Source organism: Aythya fuligula, chromosome 2 (assembly GCF_009819795.1).
Source record: "Aythya fuligula isolate bAytFul2 chromosome 2, bAytFul2.pri, whole genome shotgun sequence".
Lineage (NCBI taxonomy): Eukaryota > Metazoa > Chordata > Aves > Anseriformes > Anatidae > Aythya > Aythya fuligula.
This window is the reverse complement of record NC_045560.1, coordinates 44,394,700-44,421,555: the sequence shown is the minus strand read 5'-3', so window position 1 is coordinate 44,421,555 and position 26,856 is coordinate 44,394,700. Positions and strand designations below refer to the sequence as shown.

At 51.0% G+C, this 26,856-nt stretch overlaps 1 protein-coding gene across 1 annotated transcript; it reads left to right on the top strand.

Moving 5' to 3' along the window:
• The first annotated feature begins 5,635 nt into the window (after positions 1-5,635).
• GASK1A (golgi associated kinase 1A) lies at positions 5,636-16,048 on the top strand. The gene is made up of 5 exons (XM_032181760.1): positions 5,636-5,948; positions 10,500-11,381; positions 13,863-13,985; positions 14,188-14,291; positions 14,484-16,048. Exons 1-5 carry the CDS (start codon positions 5,946-5,948, stop codon positions 14,689-14,691), a joined length of 1,320 nt encoding a protein of 439 aa, XP_032037651.1. The 5' UTR covers positions 5,636-5,945; the 3' UTR covers positions 14,692-16,048.
• Positions 16,049-26,856: the final 10,808 nt, after the last annotated feature.

The following is a 26,856-nucleotide window of genomic DNA, read 5'->3' as shown; positions in this document are numbered from 1 at the left end:
AACCAAAAACTTTGTATAAGCAGTTTCCTGGGATACTTCCATACCCCAGAAGTCTAAAAGCATACAAGTTGTACTGTAAGTACAGTCGTAATAATGAGAGGTATATTAACAAGACAAAAATTGGTGACTTCCTTTACCGTGCTTGCTTTTCAGAATGTTTGAAGTTGATGGCTTACATCGATACCTTATACCTTGCCCTAATTACAGTTCCTTAAACTATGCAGCACATAATTACTACTTTTTAATCAAAACCAATAAGCAAAAAGGGGCATGACCTAAAAACTAATTAATTTGAAACACTGTAATGATGGGTTGAGTCTCCATGCTTTAAAGTCTACATCTAAATGTCAGCATCCGTTTCTTCCATATGTTTTCTTGTGTGCAGTTTGTTGAGAAGATGTATTTTCTTCGTGTTGAATGAAGAAACTGTAGAAGTCTGAGATCTCTTGTAGTCAAAAAGCAAATTATTGTTACTGTCATAACATTGAAGAGGGAAAATATTAAGATGAAGGTTGTAAGACCTTCAAATATATTACCAAATACATCAGTATATTTAACAATATATGAGCACGAGCATATGCTTCTAAAAATGTATGCTCCAAAGTCGTTATGTGCCTAATGTTGCTTATTTAAGCCAAAATTGGGCATCTGCTTGCTCAAGCACTTTATGTTGTCTTGAGCTATTTATAAGCTGTGGAAATTGAGTTCAAGCACATGGTTGATAATGAATGGCTAAAGCTAAGGAAAAAAAGCCTAAGAAATGATGCAAATTGAGATTAAAATTGAGAATGATCACTGTGTTCAAGCACCTGGAGATTTTGAGTTACACTGGATTTCAAAGTGATTAAATCCACCTACTCCGAAACTCAAGCTTCAGATTAATTTGAAAGGCATATCACTCATAACCAATTCACAAGTGATTTTTCTTTCATCCTTGCCCATTTTGGAAGCGCTCGCTTCCAAGGAATTTGTCCACTGTGTCCGTTCCCCCCTATACCACTTTACATGACCTGGAAGAAACTTGGTTCTGTAACACCACGACTGTCCTCAATTGCTTCTGTGGAAACATCCTTTTTTACTCTTAGGAGGAAAGGGGGACAGAGAAACAAGAGAATTTACCAGTCTTTGGTAACTACGCTGTGTTTCGGACAGTGTGCTGTGCATCAGCAGCAAGTGGTGGTCCTCACAAGTCAACAAAACCTTTCTGAAACTTTTTGGGGCTTTGCGTCATGTCAGTAGTCTACCTGCTTTCCAAACAACGGGTGCTGTGCCGCCTGTGCTGCTTCGTCTGTTTTTTATTTTTGATTTTTTTAAAGATACTTGGATATAGAAAAAATGCAAAGTATCGCTTTGTTTCTAATGCTTACCACACGATGGCAATGTTAGCTCTTCACTACTATATTCCTGAGGCTTACCCTAACCAGACAACTGCTGCCCTTCAGTGAGGGAACGCTGCCAAACAGAGGTGATGGCACAAATATTTCAAAACAATGGGTTTGCTTTATCTGTATCTTAATTTTGCATTCCTAGTTGACTAAGATGTAGTTTGCCCATCAGGATATACTTCTTTCATTTACGTCGTGGAGCTGAATGTAAAGAAACAGGATCTGCTGTACAGAAACAGCTGAAGGTGAAGTCCTGGTGTTAATTTTCTTACCTGATTTCACACAGAGCATGTATGGGACTTACTGGGAGCAGAGGGGAGTATGCTCTGCTCCAGTTTCCTCCTGAGATCAGCAGGTAAATTTTCCTGAACTGATATCAACAGCAGGAAAAAACAGTATTAATCTTTTTTTTTTTTTCCCTGCAAAGTCTGGGCAATGTGAGCAATGATAGGAGCAGGACTGGGCCCCTTGGCATAACCTACAGCTAAAAGGTGTAAAACCTACTGCTGCTTCCGTGAACCAGCCGCGGTTCTGGGCTGAGTGATTTGCTGGTTATGCAGATATCTTCAAAGACAAAACCAAAACAAATCTATATTTAAGTGCTCTTGTTTCTTGTCTAAACACTTCTCTTGATCCCATGCTTGGCATCTGAATGTATTTTGGTTTTATTAGAGATGAAATGCACTGGGAAGAGGGATCTCTGGATTCACTGAACCTCCTTTTCAAGTGCTGGTGTCCAAACTGACCTCCGGTCAAGGTTTGCTTAGGCACATTGACCATTACATTTTCAAATTATTTGATCTTGTAATTACCTATAGCTTAATCTTTGTATTGAAAAATTGGGGGCATCCTGCTGAAACTTTGGGGACATTTTGTCTTGTTCTGGGAGTGCTGCTTCATGCGTGTGGCAAGGAGAGGCCCGGCCTGCTGGTGGTGGCCCTCCTGCTCGTGCTGGGCCCCACACAGCTGGTGGGGGTTGTATGGGCAGCTCTCATCGGGGGCTCTGCTCTGATGGAAAGGTGGATTTTTTTTGGAAAAGTAGCAGTGTTCAGATTTAAACAGCACAAAAAGAGAGCAGCTTTCAGATCGGCTGGAGATTTACCTACAGAGACACCCAGCGGGAGGGCACAACTTCTGAGTGCTTTTCACAATAACTCAGCAGCCGAGACTTCCTAGAGCCACTGTTTGAACCTCGTGTTTACAAAAGCCATCAAATAAAAGAAGCAATGGGAAAAAAAAAAAAAAAAAAAGAGCTTGCTATCTGTATTACTGCATGAAGGTGATCTAAAGAAAGGATGGGAAATAGGCTTGTGGGCTTCTTCCTTTCCTTCCCCCTTCTCTTCCTCCCTGGAGCCCCTGAATAACTTTAAATGATTATTTTTTTCCTTTAGTTGTTTATCTTTTATTTTTACTGCTTATCTCATTCACATTGCACATGTGAGCCTTAGCTCATCCTGCAAGTCTCTGTGGGTAATGAAAAAAATCCGAGAGTTTATGGCATAATGAAGCAAATTAAGCCTGACTAGCTGAAAGTGGCATCGTTTTTGCTCTGCTTGCTTGGAGCATTTTTCAAGGCCCAGGGGGAGGCTGGCAAGCTGCTGCTCTTTGCAGGGCATGCAAGTCCTCGTCCCAAATGGGAGCAGGCCGCCTCGGCTCCCCACCACCTGAACGTGACCTTGGAGGGGAAAATGTGTTTGCTCAGAGGCAGTGTCTGCCATCTGCTAACAACACCACGCTTCTGCTTTAGTGGGGAGCAGGTATCTGGCCCCGAGGGTGCTGGAGGGAGACGCTGTGAAAGGAGTGGACATGAGTTTGGGCCTTCCTTTTCCAGCTCCACAGCGCCTACCACAGCAGGAATAAGGGTGCTGGAGGATGCCCCCCTGTCCATCACCTTCAGTATCTCCTTTAGACTCATTTGGGGCTCATTTTGACTCAAAGCCTGCAAAGAGCCTGGCTCCAGGGCTGTTTTGAGTGATTAGGAGAGCAGCGCTGATACATAATAAAGAGGGAGGAGAGATGCTCCCTCTCAACGAGTGGGGTAAAAAAAAAATTCCTCACAGACCTCAGAGGCAACCTGTCCTGAAGTATGGGACAAGCCTGAGAGAAACATGACACAGAAAGCACCATGGGCAAACCTCAGCTGGGTCTGCTCCTATCTCCTTCCCTGGGGGAGCCAAAAAGCTTTTGGCCAAAAGGCCAAAACCCCCAAGCCTTCCCTCTTCAATATCCCACCCTCCTGCCCTACATTTCCCTATAGTGGTTCAGCAGAGGCTCCCAGCCAGCTCCCTCTGGTCTATCCGGAAGCTTCCAGAACTTCATGCCTCTGATTATCAGAAACTTTCTAATTACCAGCCTAAATTTATTCATGACCGATTTACAACCAGGAAGCTCTGCTCCCTGCTTCTGCCACCGCAGGGCTGTCAGGAAAGATTCATGAGCCCATATGTCGGCCAGGCCCCGTGTTCAGCAGGCGTGAGGACGAAGTGCCGCTGCGGTGCCGGGTGTCTGTCTCCCCGTGTTCATGTGTAAGCTTCCTTCCATCCCAGCCCACCCTCGCAGCAACAGAGCACAGCACAGAGGTATGTAAATGGCCAATATAGCGTCTTTGTGGACCCAATTCAAGCATACGCCAGTAAGTTTCTTCCAGGAAAAGAAACAGATTGCTTCTGTCTCATTTTCTCTCTTTCTTCACTCACCCCCCAGAAAACAGCAGCGTGTCCATATCCCCTGGGGGAGGTGCGAGCAGGCATCTGTGGCCCCAGAGAGCTCAAGGACTGCACGTTGATCCCGAGGAATCCCACAGGCACCACGTGTGGGGCAGCTCAGGTTATTAAGCCACGGGGATGGTTTCCAGCGATAAGGTGCTAGTGAAGCAGCTTGGTCCTGGACATGGCCTCCGCACACCCACTTGCCCACCTGAGAAATCAAAAAATGGAAAGAAAACCCTAATTCAATTGAAGCATTACTGTGCCTGTCCCACAAAAGCAAGGCCATGGTCTGAAAAGCGATGCAGAGTTCCCATCCCTCACCTAAAAGGCAAACTGGAGGAATGAGCAATCACCTCTGGAGGCCCATTTACCAGAAGATACAGGAGAGAGCAGGGGGAAAAGGAGAAGTCCGAAGGCTTTCTGAGCAGCTCATTTCTAATCAGTGGCTGATAGGCAGTGATTTATCTGGGTAGAGCTTGGGCCTCAGAAATCCATTCAAACTTCTCCAGGGGAAGGAGGAGGGAGTGGGAATCAGATCGAAATTTCCAAGTGCTGAGGTCGAAGCATCTGTTTGCAGGCTCTGTGGCCTTATCCCGGCAGTTTGGCCACTGATCCCTGAAGTCTGCCTCCTGCAGCAGCCATCCGTGCCTCTTTCTGACGGCGAATTCATCAGATGTCAGGCGTGCATTTTAAAGGGTTATTTGTGAGGAGAAGCAAGCCGGAGAGAGGAGCCGGAGCGCCTGGCCTGTCAGTCAAGGCGCACGGTGCTGTTGCACCAACAGGAGTCATTTTGACAGAAAATTGCATATCAATTGGCTCACTTCAGAATTACCAGAAGGAGAGGAAAGCAGAAGCCTCAGAAATGGGAGAAACTCCTCCCACCTGAGGCTGGCACAGAGATGCTCAACGTGCAGCCTTTGGACCTAACCTTCCATCCGTGTATTTTCTTAGGGAGAGTTTTGAGGGGCAACAAAAGGTGCTGGGAGACACAAAAAGGGGAAAATAAATGCACTCAACGTGCCAAGGGTGTGTGGGGGAGCTGGGACTGGTAGAAGCCCGTGCTGGGCAGAGCATTACACTGCAACCATTTCTTGCACCTAGCACACAGTCCTGGGCAATGTCACCACAGGGCTGTGCGTGGTCAGCGGGCTAGAGGGGCTTGGGGACACAGGAGCCACCTCCCACCACTACTGAAAGGCAGCAGCTCAATGCTGTTAAAAACCCCAGAAGGGCGCTTTTTGGGGCACCCATCAGCAGACCTGGGGCTCCCTTTCCCAGCTGCAGTGGAGCAAGACCAACGAGGTCCCTGGGGCTCTGCCTGTCCCCTGCTTGTCCCAGACTCAGGAGGAGCACGTGTCATTCCAGCCTCCTTTACCTCTGCCTCCCATATCGAACTCGCCCTCTGTATTTAAAAAAAAAAAAAAAAGAAAAAGGCAGCAAGAAGGGCTTTTATTGTGAAAAAGAGACTCTTCAAATGCCTGCTCCCCCCTTCCCAGCCTCAGGGAGGTGGGTCTGGGCTGCTGCAGAGTTGGAAAACTGGCGGCCAAAGTTGGCCGGGCGTCCGCCCGCCGGGAGCGGAGAGCCCACGCGGAGGCTGCCCCGAGCCCCAAGGGACACGGGGGTGACAGTGCCTCGGGGAGAGGAGCCACGTGGATTGGACTTTTAAAAAAAACTTTCATTTATTTTATTTATTTTTCTCTCTCTTTTTTAATTTTTTTATTTCCATTTTATGGTTTGCGATGTTCTGGTTTTCTATGGAAGCGCTGCCAGGAGCTGGTGCCCAGCCCGGGAGGTGACCGCGTGCCGCCTCTGCTGCACGTGAGGAGCAGGACATCAGTTGCTGCTGGGAGCCATGGTATGATTTTGGGGTTTTCCTCCTCGAGATGGTGCTGGGAAGGGATGCTGGGTCTATGGGATGTGTTGCAAGGCCATCCCCCAGTTGCCTCCATGGGACAAGTCCAGAGGGATCCCTCGTGGGGCTGGAGCATGCAGGCAAGACTCCAGCATGGATCTGTCCTTAGTAACACAAGGGATGGGCAAAGCGAATGGTTAACAATCAAGGGAGTGTATTTAATTATCTCAAAGCAGTTAATTAAAAAGCTGAGGAAGCGAGCAGTGCTTTACCCACCTCTGCTCTGCCACCCCTGCAAAAACCCGTGTCGGGCAGCGGCTGCAGATGCACGTGCTGGGCGAGAAGGGAGGTGCTGCTGCCAAAAACTGTTCTGGTGTCACCCACATATGTCACTGAAATGCTTTTAAGTCCCAGGAGCATGGCTGGGGGTGCTCAGGGGGCTGGTGCACGCTGTGGGGCCAGTGGTGCTGGTGAGCAGCAGGACTCACGGCAGGGCACATGCATGGGCTACTCTGAGTTCCCTGATTAATGATGCCGGTTTCCTACCAGCATCAAAAAGTGTTTTTTTTGGGGGGTTGTTGTTGGGTTTTAAAGCACGGCGAGGCCAGGGCTTGGGGCTGCTCCCCTGTGTCCCCAGCTCCAGCTGAAAACACACCGAATGCCAGCAGCGGGCTGGGGGAAGGCTGCGTGAGGGAAATGCCTCCTCGCTTCTGGCTCCAAAATCTGCCGGTGAGTAATTTCCAGCTACTCTGCCGCTCTCCCAGTACGAGGCAGCACACATAAGAGGGGCTGACGGCGCTTTATTAATGCTCTCGCAGAGATGCCAAATGCCATAATTACCCCTCCAAAGGCTCAGTAACCCCGTGGCTGCTTGCCTTCCCCAAAGGCAAAGCCCCTCCAGAGCCGGGCTGCGATCATTCACCCGGTGGGGTCGGCTGGGAGAAGGAAAAGCAGGATGCAGGAGGCAAAGACAGGCAGGGAGCAGATTCCTTTCCCTTTTTATTTTTATTTTTTCCCTGCATAGGAACTAAAGGAACGGGTTAAACCTAGGGAAACGGTTACCTTCCTGAAGCTGAGGATGGGCACGAATGAACAATTCTGTTTTCAATAAAGGCAAGGGGATGAATGGCCCCGCTGTCCCTCCCCTCCCGGCCACAGCTGTGGAATCCCACGAATGCGTTCCTCCGCTCTTCAGGAAGAAAAAAAAAAAACCCTTAGAGCAAGAGAGGGGAGACTGAGCCAGCCGACTTGTCCATCCTCCACCAAAAAGCGTCCAAGGGAATCTGGAGCCAGTTGTGCAAAGCCCCCGCAGGGCACTGAGCACGTGTGCCTCTTCTCCGGGGCTGGTGCGCCAGCTCAACATGAAGACTGGAAATAAATGGATCAAAGCCCACCTCCCCAGCCCATCTATAAGAAAAATGTGACCCCCAATAAAAGGAATAAGACCGGATCAGGTGCCAAAAATGTGTAAGAGAGTTTTAGTGGTTCTTCAGGCACTCATCAACAGGATCGGTAAGCTCATCAAGAGCAAGAAGGGAATAAAACTTGATTTTATTTAAATGTATTCATCCCCGTGTAGCCCAGAACACGCTACAAAATAAGATGTCACTTCCCAGCACCTTTGCTCTTTGCTGCAGCGATGCAGGAGGCAGCACAACCCTGCTGGAGATGCAGGGCTGAAGCTGGTGAGCGGCTCAGGAGTACACAGGGAGAAGCTTTTAGGGTGGGGGACATTGTGAGGAAGGGAACTTTAGAGGAACCCCTGGGCTCCTCGCTGCTGTCACTGTCCTAGCTTTGGGCATCCTATGGAAATTATTCGTGTGAGCAGAAAAGCAGCCGTGTCCTTTGCTGCGGCTGCAAGCGAGCTGCTGAAGAGCAGGACTTCTGATTCCTGAAGAAGGTGGGGAAGAAAAAAATCACGTTGTTTTCCAGCAGAAGGAAGCCAGGCGTGCAGAGGCTGTGCGTGTGAGGGGTTAGCAGCGAAGGACCCCGGCATGTGGTCTGCAGGCTGCTGCCCTCCTCCGGAGCATCCTCCGCGCAGTCCCCGAGGCACAAAGGCAGCACTGTTGGAAGGGAGCGGGCGCGCAGATGTTGCACGAGGGGATGGAGCAGAGCACAGCAAGTTTCAAAGCCCCATCCCGGGCAATTGAGCTTTGTCGTGTTCAGGTTTGGTTTGGACATGCTCTTGGGAAGAGCTCAGTGAGCCAGCCTGGGGGGTTCTGCTGGCTCTGTGGGACAGACCCAGCACCACCTGGCAGCAGGTCTGGCTTCTGGGGGTTTTTCAAGCAATTTTTATTAAAATTGGTCACAGTGGGCTGCGTTGCCTGCTGTCCACTCGGTTCTGTGTTTATCTGGCAGGCTCCAGAGGAGAGCAGGGATGGATCCCGCTTTCAAAGGCCACGTATTTCTATGGCATCTTCTTGAGTTTGAGGGCTGTTCCTCACATTCCTGGATAATGAAGTTTTGGGTTTGTTTTTCTTTTCTTCCACGCTCGACAAAGCCAGTTCGATGCACTTTGTGAAGCAATTGGAAACAGGCTCCTCCGCTTCAAATTCCGCCAAGCTTCGAGCACCCCGGGAACAAAGTGTCGGGGATAAAATCCTCTGAGCCACACTTAGAAAATCTCACCCCCGAGTGGCCAGGCCATGCCCCCGGGAGCCCGGGCTGTGCTGTATGTCCATCTGAGCAGTGAGCAGATGTATTGTTTACTCCTTGGCATCCTGGCCGTACCTCTCCGAAGCGTTTTTTATGGGTTTTTCTTCAGCTTGCCTGCTGGGAAATGTACCTAATTTCTAGAGAAGACGTGCTGTACTGTCAGTTTGTCAAGCTGGCAAAGCAGAGCGGTATGTATGGTTTTCATTTCAGGCTGAATTGAAGCCATAGCTTAAAGTGCAGCATTTTTTTTACAGCCTAGACTCGGAGAAAGTCTCTTTGGAAAAGGATTTACCCTGGGTTTATAAATACAGCGCCATTTCTGCAGTGTTATATCATCTAGATTATTATTAAGTTTGTAATATTGACTGCCAGAAATAACGTAGAGGCTGTACTTGCACTTTTTTTCCCCCTTATTATTGTCGATGTGGCAGTGAAATCCAGGCTCCCCGAGCCGAGCAGGGAAAGGGCTGCGGTGGCCCTGGTCCAGGAGCAGGATTCAGCCCCGGCTGTAACCAAACCGAGCCTGCCCACAGAGGGGACAAAGTGGTTCCAGGCACTGAGGATGCTTCAACCACTCGCCCTGCAAACCACCTTGACGTAAAAAATAAATAAATTGTAATTGTTCCCATCCGCTTGGCTCCCCGTGGCCAGCGTTGCTCTCCAGCTGTGGATTAAAAAGGGGTTTTCCCTCTGTGTTCGCCATGCTCCCCGTGTGGCTCTTGTTTGCTCCCCCAAGGGTGTGAGTTCTGCTAATTAAAGCCAGTCTCGGCTGCTGTGCCTGGACAAGTGCTTTCCGCACCATTACAATAAGGGGAAGAGTTCCCAAGTGTGTTCATGAATGTTGGCAGCAGAGCTCGAGGTCTGGTTTCAGGGACCCAAAAAGCAGCAGAGGTGTTGTTATTTGGGTTGCTTTGGGCAGGGCTCTGAAAAACACTCGGATGGGTGTGAGATTTCTGGGCAGCCCCTCTATTTTTGCCGTGCGGGTCTGACACACACCTGGAGCTGCACAGGAGGAGGCTGGCACAAGCTGAGTGTGAGCGAAGCGTTCCTCCCAGCAGCTCCATTTTGCTGTGCTGTGCTGTATTTCTGGGAGAGAAACAATTAAATGAGAGCTATAAAGCTAAATCACTCCAAATGCACCATCACAGGCTCTTGGAAGCTGCTTTAAATCTGCTCAGTCCTTGAGACCTTGAAGGAAAACCCACTTGGGCCCTCACAGGTTTTCGGATAGTGCTCGATCAGCTGATGAGGTACAGATGAAACATTTCTCCTGGCACAGGCTGCCCAGAGAAGCTGTGGATGCCCCATCCCTGGAGGTGCTCAAGGCCAGGCTGGATGGGGCTTTGGGCAGCCTGGGCTGGTGGGAGGTGTCCCTGCCCATGGTAGTTGGTTGGAGTTGGGTGATCTTTAAGGCTCCTTCCAACCCAAACCGTCCCGTGATTCTCATGAGCTGCCTTCTGGAAGTCACTCTGGCCGCTGGCTCTCACCCCCAGAGCGTTTGAGCTCTTGCTTTTTCAAGCTTTTCCTCTTACAAACAATTCCTTATCCCTTCCTTGGCAATACACCACCCCGCTATGTCCGCTGTGGATGTGCTTGTGCTTCCAAAATAAATAATGGCAAAGCGAAGAGGAACAAGGCCCTGTTCCCTGCTTGTTGTCCTGAGCCTCATCGCCGAATTGCTTGGAAATGTCTCTGTAAAGCACGAGAGCAGTGCTGGGCTGGAAAGCTTATAAAGAGACTATAAAATACGTTGGCCACCAGGCAGGTCACAGCCAGTGAGGTGGTCTTTGAGCAGAACCAGCGCTGTGATGCCAGGGAGGGCTTTAGGGCAAAGCAGACACGTTGGCCAACGTGTCTGTGACACCAGTGACACTCTCCTTTCTCCTTTCTGACCCACAGGCCCAGCGACCGTGGCGAAGGACGGGGCTGAAGCACCCTCCCCTGCTGGCCCTGGGGGTCCTGCTGGCCCTGGCCCTGCTGGCGCTCACCCATCTGCCCCCACCACCAAGCGGGGACCATGGCCGGGCCCGGTCCCTTCGCATGGCACCAGCACCCATATCACCATCCCCACCCCCTTGGCCTCGGCAGGACACAGCCACCACACTTTGTGGGGACAAGCCGTCCTCCCGGGGGACAAGGAGGCGTCATGGGGACAGCCGGCGGCTGCGGGAGCTGGGCACCCGTTCCCCTTCGCCTTGTGTGGAGCGGCCGTGTTGGCGGGGCGGCCCCCAGCATGGGGACAGGCTGCGTTTTGGTGGGACGGCCCCGCCGTGGCTCTCTGATGATGACATCCAGAAGATGAAGCTGCTGGCCCAGGGGCAGGTGGTCTCCAAAACCCGTGTGCCGGCCCACGGGCAGGTCCTGCGTGTCCGCCTGCACGCCGAAGGGGACCCCCAGCCCCCCAGTCCTGGGGGGGACTGCAGGGATGGGCGCTGCGGGCTCATCAAGCGCCCTGGGGACCTCTACGAGGTGGTGGCTTTCCACCTGGACAGGGTCTTGGGGCTGAACAGGAGCCTGCCCGCCGTGGCCCGCCGCTTCTCCAGCCCCATCCTGCCCTATAGCTACACCAATGGCGCTACGAGGCCCATCATCTGGTGGGCACCCGATGTCCAGCACCTGGAGGACACCAACAACGACCAGAACTCCTGCGCCATGGGGTGGCTGCAGTACCAGGAGATGCTGAGGACTCACGGCAAGGCCCCGGTGGTGGTGGGGACACCCTGCAAGAGCATCCAGCACGGCGAGTGGGGCCGCCTGGCGCTCTTCGACTTCCTTCTGCAGGTAGGGTTGAGGTGAGGGAGGCTGCCTGGCATGCCTGGTGGGACACGGCGTCCTCCTGTGCACACCTCTGTCACCTCTTTCTCTTCTGTGAGTTGTGTAGGCTGTGTTGTCCAGGGAGAACATGCCAAAATGTGAGTCAAAAATTACTGATTTTTGCTGCTGGAGTAACTTTTGCACCCAGAAGGGACATCTCGGTGATTGCATTTAGCTGGATCATTGGTGAAAATCAGAGAAGCCTGAGGAGCTGAAGCCTCATCTGTATCATTCAAAAGCTCTTTGCTGGCTGAAGATTTTCAAGTCTGGTGGGTGATCCATGGCACTACCAAGTGCCTCAGGACCTCGATCCAGCCTCCAGGCTGGTGAAGCTCAGCTGCAAGTTGGGGTGGGAGGAGGCTGGAGCTTCTCTTGCTGTAGATGCTGAAGAGACAAGTGAATGCAAAGGGTTCAATTTTTCTGCTCAGCCCTCAACATTTCAAGAATTCCTCAACTTTCAAGCCCAGGCAAAGTTTCTCTGACAAAAGAAAAATAAATAAATAAAAATCCCTGCCACCAGGCAACTTTCCTTCATCTCCTCAGCACAGGGTGAAGGCAGCATCTCCTGCACCAGCCCCGTGGCTTTGATGCAGTCACTCCAGAGACGTGCTGCTGGTGTGGGGAGTCTTCATCCCTACCCCTCTGTGTGGTAGTGTTTTCCTCCTCCTCCTCCTCAGGGTTAACAGGCTGATCTGTCTGGAAAACCATAGCCTGCTGCTGCAAGGGATTACCGCAGCGTAACAGGCAGTTATCATTTATTAGGGAGTAATCTTGAGGAGGAAAAAGGGGTTTCTGTGGAAAAAAAAAAAAAAAAAGGAAAAAAAAATAAAAAAAGAAAAAAAAAAAGAAAAAAAAAAAAAAAAAAGAAAAAAAAAAAAAAAAAAAAAAAAAAAAAAACTGTTTATGTACCTCAGGGCTGCAAGTTTCATTATTAGACAAGGGGAAACTACCTGAAATGACAATTTTATATATATAAATACATATACTTAAAAAAAAAAGGAGGAAGAAAAAAATACTATTGAAATGTGTGTTCTCATTACTCTTTCTGTTTTTTTGGCACGGCCTGGCCATTAATCTTTATAACCTCAGACTATGGCTGGCAAAGGAGACGCAGTCATGGTTGGGCTTGGAAATATTTTAGATGAAACAGCCAAACAAATGAGAAGATTAACCAGTCCCTTTCCCTCCCCCAGGCCAAAATACCATTGAATGCAATGGAAAAGCTGCATCTCCAGGAGAAAAAAAGCATCCAGTTTTAAGGAGACTTTCCTGCAGATGGCCAAAACAGAGGAGTAATAAATCAAGGAGCAATCCACTGGCTTTTTCTCAATAACTCAGTGGGATCCTCCCATGTGGAAAAATCACATAAAGAGGCATGAAGCCAGCAGGATACTGTAGTAATGAAATAATGTCTCTAGCATCCTGCAGCATGCACTGAGGAGAGTGGGAAGCCGCAAACTTTGAGCCTTCCCGTGCAGCCCTGAGCCAGGCATTGAGATCTTCATCAGCTTCTTCTAAAGGGTTTTAAAATTTGGCTTCTTCTGCATTATTCACGCCTTACATCACACACACACAGTGTTTGCAAGTAGGAGAGTTTCAGGCTGCTGGCTGTCCCCTACAACCTATGTTCACCTGAGTCCCATAGGTCTGAGGTGTCAGGAGACAGAGATGTCTCCTTTACCATGGGTAAAACGCAGAGCCCTGTTGAAAGGGAGCAGCTACTGGCTTCATCCCGTGCCTTAAAAAGAGCCCAAACCACCAGCACACTCAGGCTTCACCCCTGCAGCAGCATCCCTGTCTCCTTCTGAGGTTGTCCCATCCTTCCTGGGAGCTGCTTGGTCTGGAAATTGGCTCAACTCCCCCAAAATGAAGGCTGTGAGGGTGGCTGCCCCCCTCCCTTGTTCAAGCATTTCAGCACACGGACACTTTCCTGTTTGCTTTCTCTCTGTGTTTCAGAGCCTTTTTTGCTGACAGCTGGGGAATGCAGAAGCTGAGGACTTCACCCAGGCGCTGTGGTGATGGCCACAGGCATTTTTGGGGCTGCTCTGCAAGCCCAGGAGTCTCACACGTGGCTCTCCCAGCCCCCTTCCTTCTCTTTTCCGTGACGCGAGAGTTAGTCAGGCTCTTTGGTGCCCTACTTGAGAGCTTCAGCAATCACAGACTACCCCGATGGATGCTTTCCCATCAACAACACACAGAAAGACCAAAAAAAGGAAACTTCTGGTGTTTCATCACCTATTTGACCCCCAGATGACTTTGCAGGCTCAGGCCTTCAGGATGTAGCAGTCCTTGCAGGCCCAACTTCTTCCAGAGGACAGTCACCCCTAGCTTAAATGCTTAAAAGCATTTTATTTTCCTCTGAGCAAGAAAAGCTCCATGTGAGGATCCCCGGGACCTGCCCACCCCAGCTGTCTGCCCCAGCTGAGGACCCCAAAATATCTCCCACAGGTTCACGACCGCCTGGACCGATACTGCTGCGGGTTCGAGCCCGACCCCTCGGAGCCCTGCGTGGAGGAGATGCTCCACGAGAAGTGCCGAAACCCAGCCGAGCTGCTCCTGGTGCACATCCTGGTACGTCCCCAGCCCTTGTGACCCTTTCCCCTGTCCCATGTCCCAGCGACATGGCCAAAAATGAAGGTTTCTGGGAAGTACTGGCTGCTTCTGGCCCCCAGAGGCTCTCGGGGTTACTCAGTACCCCAAACACCCAGCCTAAAGCACCGGGCTGGTGACTGCCCGTGGTATCTGAGCTGCTCCTTCCCGTCCCCACCGGCAGGTCCGGAGCAGCGCCCCGTCCCAGCTCGTGTTCATCGACAACGCCGGCCAGCCACAGCAGCCGGAGGCAAAGCTCAACTTCAGGCTCCTGCAGGGCATAGACAGGTAAGGCAGGCAAGGCGCACGCTCCTGGTGGGACATCCCTCCCCTCCTGCAGAGCCTTTGGTGATCTCTGCACACCCGCTGGGTGTTGCAGCGAGATGAAGCCTGACAGGGAGAAGACCCATCCGTTTTCACGTGTCCCGGTGAAGCGGGTGGGGGTGGCTGATGGCAGTCTCCATCCTGAATCTGTTTCAGCTTCCCGGAGGCGGCCGTGGCCGTGCTGAGGTCGGGCTGCTTGGGCCGCCGGCTGCTGGAGTCGCTGTACGTGGACCGGGAGCTGTGGGACAGCCAGGGAGGTGACGAGGGGCTGAGACCTCTGCTGCGGACCCTGGAGAGAAGGGGGCAGGTCCTGCTGCGGTACCTCCAGCAGCACAACCTGACGGCGAGGGGCACGCCACGCTGAACCCCGTGGTGGTGGCTGGGCCTCTCATGTCCTCAGTTTTTGTGATGTGGAGCTGCGGGTGGGTTCTTGCTGCTCCAAAAGGTGTTTTTGTTTTTTTAATTTTATTTAACCCCCCCATTGGTGGGATGTCTTGGAAAAGGAGAAGGGATTGTAGGAAAGATAAGGAGACCTTCTCCAGAGACATCCCACGAATGCTTGAGAAAGGCACTAAGCAAGGCTTATCATGCAACGATCACAACTTGGGATTTTCATCAGATGTCCACCAGATTTTGGGTGCCTTCACTCCCCTCTCCTCCCCAGCACCTTTGAAAACTGCAGTTTTGACCAGCTGAACTGACAGAGAGCCTGGGAAAGGTTAGCCAAGCACTGAGAGGCACCGCTCAGGGCTGAGGGAAGTCACTGACAATCTTCCCATGGTTTGCATCAGGCTTTTTTTGATGATGCCTTCATCGTTCCCAAAATATTAAAAGCAGAGAGTCTGGAGCGGTGTGAGGAAAAGCAGAGGAGACTTTCCTAACAAGTCACCAGAGCTGAGCTCTGTCTTCCCCCAAGGAAGAGGTGACACGTGCCTGATGTCTGCATGAAGCTTTCTCTAAGGTTAGCAGAAAAAAGAAAATAAAAATCCTTTAACAAACATGCAGGGTTACCTCAGCAGAAGGCAACTGGGTGCAAAATGCATTCTGTGAGTGCTGACACCCCCAGCAGCCAGGCAGTGAGAGCGCACAGCAGCATCCTGGCTAAATTGGGCCTCAGGAGTCAGGGCAGAGAGCAAAACGAGCAGGAGGACACATGGGTGCCTGCAGAGAGGCAGGGAAGCGGGCTCCTGTGCTGTCCCCGAGCCATCCATCTCGGCCGTCTGTCAGTTTTAGAGCCTGCGAGGGGGTACTTCCACAGCCACGCTGATAAGTGCAAGCAATTACCTTTCCCTCTTGCTTAAGAGAAGATGAAGTGAGGCTGGAGTGACATTAATCAGCCAGTGTGAGTGCTCTCCGAAAGCATCGGCACACGACATCGTGTGTGCCTCAGCATCCGGAGCACCGGCAGCATCTTGCTGCACTCCTGCCCTTGAGGTGATAAAGGAAACCCTTCACCCCATCCCGTCTCCACCAAGAAACCCCACTGAAGCCCAACTCACGGGGATTCATTATCAAGAGGTGACCTTTGCCTGTGAACTTGGAGAATGAAACGACTCATCCTGGGTCCAAAATAACTCAGCCATGCCTGGGCACTGCCTTATGTGAGTAAATGAGAATAATAATATAACACAACGAAACCCAGAAAATAGTTTGCTGGCTGAACACATGTGGGAGCATCTGTAAACCCTTATGCGCGTGAATAAAAGTCACTCCTGAATTAACAAAGAGTCACGTATGGATAAATGGGAGAAGCAAAAGCCATGATCTTGCTCAGATTGATCATTAGTTTCCTCTAATTATTATTTTTTTCCCCACGTGTATTTATGCATGTAGAAAGCAGAACGCACAGGCCCTGAGATGTGGCCGCAGTGGTTCAGAGAAACCCCTGGGGACTGCTCCAGCCCCATCAGCCTTCACCAGCATCAGGTCCCGTTCACTCCAGCTACAAACATGGTTCATTTCCTATTATATTTATGCTCTTATACCAGGATAAGGCACCTTCCCTGGGCTTGTAGAGCCTAAATTGCAGGAGGCTCCCACGGGGGCAATTGGAGCAACCCCTGGTCCTAACCAGGCACCTGCCTGTCTTCAGCCAGGGGAGCTGGGAAGGGGAACCGCCTTTGGGGCATGCCCGTGTGCTTGCTGGCACCTTGACGGGATGGAGGAGAGCAGCAGCAAGGAGGTAGGACCACGGGGAAAGCACTGCTGAAACCATAAGACACCAACACCTTCACCTTTGCCCCACGCAGATCCTGCAAAGCACCCACTGAAGACGATGAAGGCCCTGCTCATGCAAAGGCAAACCCAGCTGGAAGGGAGCCACAAGCCCTGGAAGCCCAGCCCCACACAAATTTATTGTTAAATCACTGGATATAAAACTAATCTGCCTTTTAGAAAGCAATTTATTTCTGCTTTAGGTACTTGCTTAAATATTTATGTGTAAAACGAAAAAAAAAAATCCTCTCCGACGTAGGAATATCATCGTGGCAACGGCCTTTAAGATTAATGGGAGTAAATTAGCCTGACGTTTTGTTTGCATCCAGCAAAGAAACAGATAAACTCCCCCCCGTGATGGATTTTCTTCATTAGTGGGGAGAACGCCTAAGGTGCTGCTTTTGACATTGTTTCCTTCAAATGGTTAGACAAACAGTTCATCAAAAGAGTGTAAAATTGTCGGGAAATGAAGCAGATTAATGGTCGGTGGAGGGAAGATCGTGGAATTTATGGGGTAAGTAGCAGCATCGCCGGAGCTTATTAGATGAGCAACGTGTGCCTGCAAGCGCAACCCCAGGGCTGCAGCGGCGCGCGGCAGATTTACAGCTCACGGAGACAAAACGAGGCTGAAACAACGAGGCAGTGCTCAGCTCCTTCCCGAGCTGGTGCTCAGGTGAAATATCCCCATAAAACACCGTGCCGACTCGCAACCCAGCCTGCCCCCGCTGAGCTCACGGGTGCAGCAGTCAAAACTCGTTTCCATGTCTAAACACCCAGCACAAGATGCCCTGCCCGGAGAGGAGCTTTTCCCAAAGTGGGTGCTCTGCTCCGGCAGGAAAAGGCTCTGCCTCCAATTGCTTCCCCAGCAATTACCTCTGGAATGATAATTAGCTGTCAGATGGGGCCAACGGGGGAAAGGAAACCGTGAGCCAACCCCTTCCCCGTGGTGGCTCCCAGCCAGACCCCACAGGCATGTGCTCAGCTCTTCAAGCTCCAAAGAGGGGCTTTGGGTGTACGGATGCCTATGAAAGTCCAATTTACATGGTCCCACAAATCCCAGCCTCCACGTTTTTTTTTCTCCAGCAGGTGGCATTGGCTCAACAGGGCTCCGAATATAGAATTGGGATCATCTAGGTTGGAGAAGACCTTCACGATCACACCATGTTAGCTGGAGCTGCTGAGCGTTCCCCTTCCTCCCCAAAAATGCCAGCTGCCCTTCTGCAAGGTGGAAGTGATGGAGGCCACCAGGAGCCCTTCAGGGCAGGCTCCCTCCAGCACACGGGCAGTGAGGCAGGGAAAGGAAGTCAAACCTTTCTCTAAACCCGTGAGCTTATCTCCCTGGTCCCCCTTTGAAGAACAATTTTGCTCCATGGTGCCACGGTTTGTTGGTGGCATCTCCCCCACAGCGCTTCCCCAGCCTTGTATCTGCTCCCTGCTCCAGCAGGCAAGGGAATACGTCTCCCAGTCCTGCTTTTGGGGCAGATTTTGCTCCATTTGGTTCTTTTTTTTTGGCTGTATCCACTGTGGATACAGTGGCACAGGCTTCGCTGCGAGTATTTATGCAGGTGTTGGGCTTTAATTGACCATCCTGGCTGCATCGCACAAGTCCCAGGGCTGATTATATATATAAACAAATGAATTTTTTATTGCTTTGACCTCTTCTGGAGACAGAGGAAGATGAAAGCCAAGGATGTGGACATCAGCTGTCTCTTTTCCCTCTCTGCTTCCACCGAAGCCCAGCACAACGTGGTAAAGGAGCTGCTCAGAAGCTGGCTGTCACACCAGGCTGGTGGCCCCTGTGGTAATGCTGTTAGGGGCTGGGGTGCGACTAAACGGAGGGGTTTGGTGGTAAGGGAACAAAGGGAGATGCTGCCACAGCGCGTGAGGCTGCTTCAGAGGCAGCCCGAAGGAACGTTTCGCTGTGATTCTCTGGCTCTGGCACGATCTGTGTCAAAATCTAATAAAATGTGGATGTTCCCGAACAAACAGCTTTTAAGACTTCAGAGACCCGGGCTCACAGCAGCTGAGAGAGAGTACAGCTGTTATTTCTCGGTCTTAAGCAGCAGCATTAGTCATTACCTCCAGCTGGGCTCCAATAATTGCCTCCATAAAACCGGCGGTTTCACAACAACCCAATGCAGATGATGGGTTGCTGCCCAGAGCTGGGGGCTTGCTGTGCATGATCCCATGGGGATGGCCAGCCCCTGCCCATGCACGGGCCTCCACAACACCTTTTTGGTGCCAACGTGAGATGCAGCCTCCCTCATCAGCCTCCACTGGGCTGGAAAATTAGGCTGGGGGGAGAAATGTGAGGTCAAATCAACCTGCGTGGACCGCTGTGGCCACCAGCCCCATGCACACCTCACCAGAGCCCCCCGGAGATGTTGGCACTGCCATACACTTTGCGCTCGAAGAAGCCTTTTGGTAGTGGTGATGAGGCAATGTTTGTTCTGTTTTCTGCCTCCCTAAAAGCAGGATGGGGGCATCAGCAAGTCCTGCTGCTTCGTCTTCCTTTGGAGGGAAGAGATGGAAGCAGTGGAGGAGCGCAGTGCTGAGAGCAGGCAGGTGATGGGAACGGATGCAGAAGAGGAAAACGTGAGGGTAAAGAAGCTGAGCTTGTCCTTTGTGATCATGGGGCATGCTCAGAGACTAAACCTGCACTGTCAAAACATGGTATTTTTAGCACAAGGTGGGAAACCTGATTCCAGGCCTCTGCTGCAGTCCCTGCAGCCAAAACCTGGGGTTTCTACAGCCAAAATTACCTGGCTGGGACCACAGGCTGCAAGGCCACCTGGCTGCGGGGCAGGAATATAGGGAATATTTGGGTGTTGGGAGGCAGAGAAATGGGGGGCAGAGGACTGACCTTTGAGCCAGCTGTCTGCTGTGCCTTGTAAATCAGATTTTAATCATCTCGGGGAGACAGCTGTCTGCTGCTGCGGGCTGCTAACCAGGTCTGCAGGAGTTACCCTGCAAAAGGTACATTTGTGGGGTGTCTTGGTGATCAGGGCCCCAGCTCCATCCTTCGGAGACCGAAATGCAACCTGAGCAGGTGGGTGCAGACCTGGCCCATATCAGCCCCCATGCAACTCCTAAGACAAGCAGCATGTTCCTGACACTAAGACAGGCTGTGGAGGATGCTTTAAAATATGCTGAACTGCTCTAACTGTTCTCATTCTTTTTTTTTTTTACTTTTTTTTTTTTTCTCAGTCATTATATTTGGAAAAGACATTGCCAGTGTTACTGGGAGACTGGAAGTCTACCTCTTTGTGAGCAGAGAATCGATGATTTGCTAGCTTCTTCCCTCTGTGAGAACAACACCACTAAATCACGTTGCTTTATGAAAAAGGCAATGCCCTCGGAGGACAGGCAAGGTGGCTGATCACAGGCTGCCTGCAGGGAGGCACAGCTCTCTCAGGCGGACTGAATTTCCAAAAAAGAAGGTAGCAAGGCCTCTCTGAACGTGGCTGCTAGCTGCATGGCCAGGCTTTGGCCCACATGGACGTGCCCGCAGGTACAGTCAGACACAGCCCAGCACTGTCTGCTGGAGGCAAGGAAGGGAATGACAGGATCAGTGCTTGAAGAAAAAAGACTGAGAAGGTTTTAGCTGCTGCAATGATCCATTAATATTTTTAATCTGGTGGCACTAGAGTTTAAAATGTTGAAAGGGCACAGGAGAACAAAGGTGCATCATGCCAGCATCTCCTGGTGGGCTGCAGAAGCCAACCAGCACCTGCACCAGTGGCTGAGGTGTCCTTAATGTCACACAAAAACTCCTCGCCCACCTCTCTGTGGTGCTGTGGCTGCTGGGCTTATATGGTGCCCTAATTTCTAAGCCAGTTTTGGGGACTCAGCTCTGGCCTTGCGATGTGGCAGGTTTTGGATGAGCTGCTGCCAGCCACCTGGTTTGGCTAAAACCCATGATGGAGGTGGTCTCTGCCACAGCTTCAGCAGGCAGATCAAAGAAAGTAAAAGCCTGTGGGGAAAAAAAATTAAAAAAATTATATATATAAATATATATACATTTCCATTAGACCCCTCATCGACCTTCCTTACCCCAGCTCTCCCTCCAAAATCCTACATGCTGGGGGAGCTTGGCCAGACCCCACACCAGCAGATGTCCATGGGACTGTCCCGGTGGAGAAGTGGTGTCCTCAGCCAGGAGAGGACACCTAGGGCAGAGCCCCAGCACCCGTGGACCTTGGGAGCCTGCGGGCTCCCAAAAACCAGCAGGATGAGGTCACCCCAATGCAACCTTACTGGAGACTGGGGAGCTACAGGCAAGGTTGGCCATGTCCAAAAATCCTTGATGGGATCCTTCACCCCATGCCCAGCTTACGAGCACATTCATTTCTCCCTTAATTCACCACCTGCAAAGGCAGAGAATTTAAAAATTAAACCCTGCTGGGAAATAAAATAATCGTGGGTCACTTGAGACACGAGTTACAGCTACAACCCAGCACCAGGAGTGTGGAAACAGCCTCGCTACGTATTGTGGGGTTTAAAAGGTAGGAAAATATTTCTCAGCTGAGCGTTCCCCCTCCAGTTTGGCTCCAGCTTTAGGGAGAAATTCCTGCCTTTCCCAGAACAAATAAATTTTAAAACGTAACCAGCCAGAGAGAAGAACTATCTGCTGGATGTCTGATTAATGCTGAATTCCTTCCCTCTGTACAGAGTTCCTCTTTTGAAAGCACTCTGGTTCTTCACAGCTCCTCTCTTTCAGACTTTGCGGAGATGCCTGTGCTGAGGACAAGCAGGGAGTTCAGTTTTCGTGTTGTTTTTAACGTGGCAACGCACGCGAGATACATGCAGTAAAAAGAACAAGGGGAGCTGTTTCCAGCAAACAATTTATTTCAGCTTGTGAATTATCCAGGAGGATAACCACTACATGTTTTTACTACACAGTCAGCTGTCTGTCAGAGTTACTGGGCAAGCCACGTGAGTGTATTTTGGTGTGTGAGCTGTGCCTCGTGATGCCTGAACCGCCTGCCTCCAGGAGGAACCTGCTCCCACCAGCAGTGGGGACCAAGGTCAGCACACCCATAGGATGTCACAGACAGCTTTGTGCTGCCAAGACCAAACTTTAACCCTAATTTGATGCACCAGATTCCAGCCCACCCCACAGAGCCTGGCCACAGGCTCCCACACCCGTGGATGTGGCTGGGTAATGGGAAAAGGCAGCGAGCCCAGCTGCAGTGCTGCCTTCTGAAGAAATCCTGACATCACAGGTGGAGCTGAATTGGAAAATTAATTATCCCCATCAGGAAGCTTCAGAGCTGAGCAATAAATGGATCCCTTTCACAGCCAGCTTCAGCTTTGCCCCCCTCTGCTGTGAACCTTTGTAAATGAAGCGGTGCTCAGGGAGTGTCACGAGTCTCAGGAGCCCTGCTAGGTCTCAGCCCCAGCAAATCCGCCTGTTCCTGCATGTGGGGCAGGCGTTGCAAGGCTCTCTGCTTTGGTCTTCTTCCCGGTAAGCAATTGTATTCAAAGGCCTGATTTTTGTTTATCCCTCTGCACCCCACATGGTAATTTACATGAATGCAAAGGGTGTGAAAAAACCATCCAGGCAGAACGGGGAAAAAGAAACAAACAAACAAAAAAAAAGCTGCCTGGTGCTGCAGTTGGATGCTCTGACTACACCTGTTAGCATTTTGGCATCGTCGGCCTGCTCCTGCAACTGTTGCTCTCACCACGTCAGTAATATTTGCATAAAATTAGCGAGATGAGGTGGGACTGGTATTGCGGGTTTCTCTCCACTGAGCAGAGAGCGTTTCCAAAGTCGCTCACCCAGCCCAGAGGGGCATTACCACTGCGTGCGTGTGATTTTCTTTTTTTCTCTCCCCCATCCCAAAATGTGACTGCTCTAAAAGGCAGCCAAGAAAGCAGAGCCAAAAAAACCCTTGCCCAGGATTTTGTGGCTCGGCGTGCGCAGTGCTTACCTAAGCAGCCCTCGTCCGAGTTAATGATGAGGAAGAATCAAGCCAACCGTGAATATGCTCTGCTCTTGCATTTTAGGAGCTGAGCAGGATTTGCCAGGGATATCAGGTGTGCCCGCACAGGACAAAGCCTCCCAGGGCTGCTGATATTGCAGGTGCAATGCACTGCCTGCGTGAACAGCAAAAACCACACAGTGCTTCCTGAAAGTGCTCTAAATCCCTCATTTTCAAGCCGCAGGATCCCCTCATCTCAGCTGGAAAACACCTCCAAGGTCACTCACCAAGCCCTACCTGGTCTACCAGGTCCCATCGTGAAACCACGACCCTTGCTGTGGGGTGGGACCCACAGTGTTTGCCTTGGGTAAAACCTCGTGGTGCCTGTGCCCATCAACGGACTGGCTCGTGGAGCTGCCAGGATGCCCCATCCAAAATCCTGACTTCTTGAACGTGCTTAAATTTGGTCCTTCCTCCAGGAGGTGATGGCTCATATAGAGGCCACACACACCACAGAGGATGAAGGCAGCTGTTTTTTGGCCAGGATTTCCTTCTGCCTGCACGGGCACACCCAAGCTTTGCAAGGAGCTTTTGGGGAGAAAAGGCTCCCCTGAGGGTCCCATGAAACCTCTGCAATGCAGGTGGGGCCCTGGTGTCAGCCCGACTGATTTCACAGCCCTCCCTCTAGCTGGGAAAAGGAAAGCAGCCTAAATGAAATGCTATTTAATCAGAAAGCACCCTCCAACCCCTAAGGGATTCCTGAAAACTTTGCTTCAAAACTAGTTTCCAGTGGAAAGCTAGCACTTGAATTTCAATTCTCCCATTAAAATGACGGTCGTCTCCCTCACAGAGCTTTTATTGCGAGGGGGAGAGGGACGGAGGAGAAATTGCCAAAGAAAGCATTTTCCAGAGGAGCAGGCAGGATGTGCAGCCGCAGTGAGCATCCCCTCGGGGCTGTGGCAGACACCCCACTGTCCCCTTTCTCCAAGGAGACAGCATCTCGACGGGGCACCGCTGAGCAGAGGATCTCCTGTGGCCACCTCCTTGCCAAAACGTAGCCGCTGGGAGGTGGGGAGAGCCCGAACACCACACACCTGAGACCCTCCTGCCCAGAAAACACCTCCCAAATGAATCCTGTTTTTTTCCCCTCAGGTAATCTACCATTCATAGTGCTGCTCTGAAACACCATCATAATCCTGGGGGAGAAACGTGAAGGAAGGAAAGAAAAAGACTTCTCACACACCCCTTGCCCTGTCTGACTCTGAAGCATTCATGAGCAGGGAAAAGCATCTTTTGCTGTCTGAAGGGACCAGTGGACAAAATATGCTTGTGAAATACAGATGCAGATGGTAGTCCTGCCTCCTCCTTGCATTAAAACATTAGCTCCTGGATGCTCGCCTGGCCGTGGCTGGAGACGTGATGGTATTTTCCAGGACAGCTCTTGCCCCTGCCCAATGGCCAGCTCAAATTTCCCCTCTTCCAAAGGCAACTCTGGGGACTTGAAAGGAGGGAATAGGAATCAAAAAGCAAGGTAGAAGCGGATATAAATCCACAAAACGAGGCAAGGCAGGGTTAGGATGAGGGCTTGTACGAACAGCACATCTCCGTGCCCAGCTCTGCGGTCGCTCACCCCAGGCAGCAGCACTACGTCCTGCCTCCCTCTGCTCCTCTCTGTGGGGCTGAGGAGGGAAATGGTATTGCTGGGCTCGATTAGGCTTTAAAAGCACCACATTTACACACAGCGGGACAAAGCTATGCTTAAAGGTGACGATTCCTGCCATGTTCTTGGGAGAAAACAGGAGGCAGCAGCCAGGCCCGGTCCTGGCAGGCTGGGTCACCTTCGGCTCCACGCTGCAGGCCCCACGAGGGGCTGTGTCGAGGAGGAGGCGACTTATCTCACACAAAGACTATGATGTGCTTCGTACACACGCAGATGGTGCTGCTTCTTGTGCCACCCACAGCACAGATGGACTGTCAGTCATCACACGGAAAGCGGATCCAAGAGCGCTCCCACCCCGAGGCCACCAGGAAGGCACGAAGCGCTCCCGTACCCACCCAGCCCGATGCTGCGCGGGCATCAGAAGCAAAAATATTGTAGCAATAAGCCTGCTATTTATACAGCTCGGCAGATGAGACACGGCGATGAGGCAGAGATGCTGAAGGCACCCTTTTGTGTAACGTTAATTAAATATTGTTGTGCCTATGGGACGCCTTGCGCCCAGGCAGGCCCCGCTTCTCTCCTGAAGGTCTCAGTTGGGATCTTTGTAGGGTTCTGCCAGCCACACGCATGGACAGCCCACAGGGGCAGGGGCTGGTGCTTATGACAAACCGTTTCCTAAATGTCTTTGTCTTGTCTGGGCCCTGTGAGGCACCCCAGGAGCAAAAACATCAGGGGGAGCCAGTGCCACCCACAGGCAGCGTGGCAGAAGCCAGCAGCTGGAGAACCCCATTGGGTCAACAAATAACTAACTAAAAGAAATAAAGCAATTAAAAAATATAGCAATATTCTTAAGCAAAAGCTGGCCTGAAATAATTTCTGGTTGTCACGGGGGAGAAGCAGCACAGCCTCCCATGAGGATGGGGGCTGCACCGACGGGAAAGCGTCGCTCGCAGGAGAGCAGCACTGGCCCGATAGCAGAGCCATCTGCCTCCTGCCTGGAGCTGAGCCTCTCAAAAAATGCTGCTATTCCTGGGCACTGCTTTTGAGGGCAGGTCGGGGCTCTGTGCGACTGAAAATAACTCCGTCGGTACCCAAAGTCCCGTCCCGCATCCCTGTACGGCCTGCAGCTGCTGCTCCAACACCACACACCTGCAGGCTGGCAAATGCTCCCTTCACTTCTTCATCCTCCTCCTCCTCCTCCTGTGTTGGGAAGAGTCCTCCCGCGGCAGCTGGCTGCTCCCTGCACTCCGGCTAATTAAAATGAGATATGAAATGGCAGCCAGAGGAAATCCTCTTGGCTGATCCATCTCAGTAAGCACACCCAGGGCCGGGCGGCAGCGAGCTGCAGCCCAGCTTGCTATTAGCATCCTGCCCTGCCCCGAGAGGGTTTTGGATGTAATCCCAGCTATTTCTCTTTTTCCTGGACAGCGAGGCCTGACAGCAGCACAGAGCTTAATGCATTTGCTCTGGGAGCATCAACAGTTGATGCAGCAGTAGAAGGTGCGAGTCTCCTGAGCGGCACAGCTGCTCAAAAGGAGCTCCAAAGCTTGCCTGATGAATAAACTTGTTGGGAAATACAATAAGCCAGCCCCAGCCCTGTCCTCCTGCACATGTGAGTGATGCATCCCCAGCCCCTGTGCACAAAAAACCTGCATTTGTTACAGGACGGAGCTTTAAGCAACGCCAGGCCAGCATTCCTTTTGATCAATGCAAGAAACTTTTGATCCGAATGCAAGAAACAGTTTGATGCTAGAGTTATGAGCTCACAAACCTGCATACGTGACACCACTGCTCCATGGACGGTTTTGTTGATTAGAACCATTAGGGTAAGGGAAGAAAATAGCTCGCATGCTGTAAGCAATCTGCAAATGTGAGAAAAATTGCACTCATCTGAAACTAATTTTAAGTGCAATGGGATGCTCTACAAATTATGGGCGAAGGATTGCTAAAAAAAAGGCACCGAGAAAGATGGGGAGGAGAGAAACACACAGACCAACAGCCTGCCCATGACGAAAGGTGGCTCCGAGACCACGGGCAGCTCACACACCCGAAGAAAATCACTTCTGAACACCGATGCAAAATGAATGGTAAATAAATTTCAGGCTGCTTATGGCTTATTGAACACTGGGTTGGCAGGGCACCGACCTTACCAGCCTTGCGGCAGCCAGCAGGGGGATGGCGAGAGGCCCTAGGGCTACATGCAACTTGAATTAAACGTGGGGATGGAGGCTGCTGAAAATCCTGATGCGAGGGGAAAATAATCATCCAGTGGGAGCCACAGGTCGTGGAAGCTTTCCTACAAGCCCACTCTCTGTCTCCTGTTTATGAAGTTTTTCTCATCTCAGTTCTGATGGCTGTGGTATGTGATGTGCAAGCAAATTGGTACTTCAGGACCCCGCTCAGGCACTTGCTTCCCTTCAGCAAGAAGCCCCTTTTGTCTCAAGAAAACAACAGCTGGAGTATTCATACACCCCTTCAAGATACCAAAGCAAAAAATATTAATGGGCAAGGCTACGACGGCAAAGCAAACAGACTTTGACAGGCTTCAGGATTTTTTTTTTTCCCTTTACATCATACACAACGTTTGCAAAGAAAACAAGACATAATGAAAACGAATTCACGGAAGTAACACTAGCCTGAAGGTCCAATGTTGTACCGTGGTGTTTTACTCATTTTTCAGCCCTCCTGCTTCTCGTCTGATTTCTGTCGCAGTGTTTTTCTCTCCCCC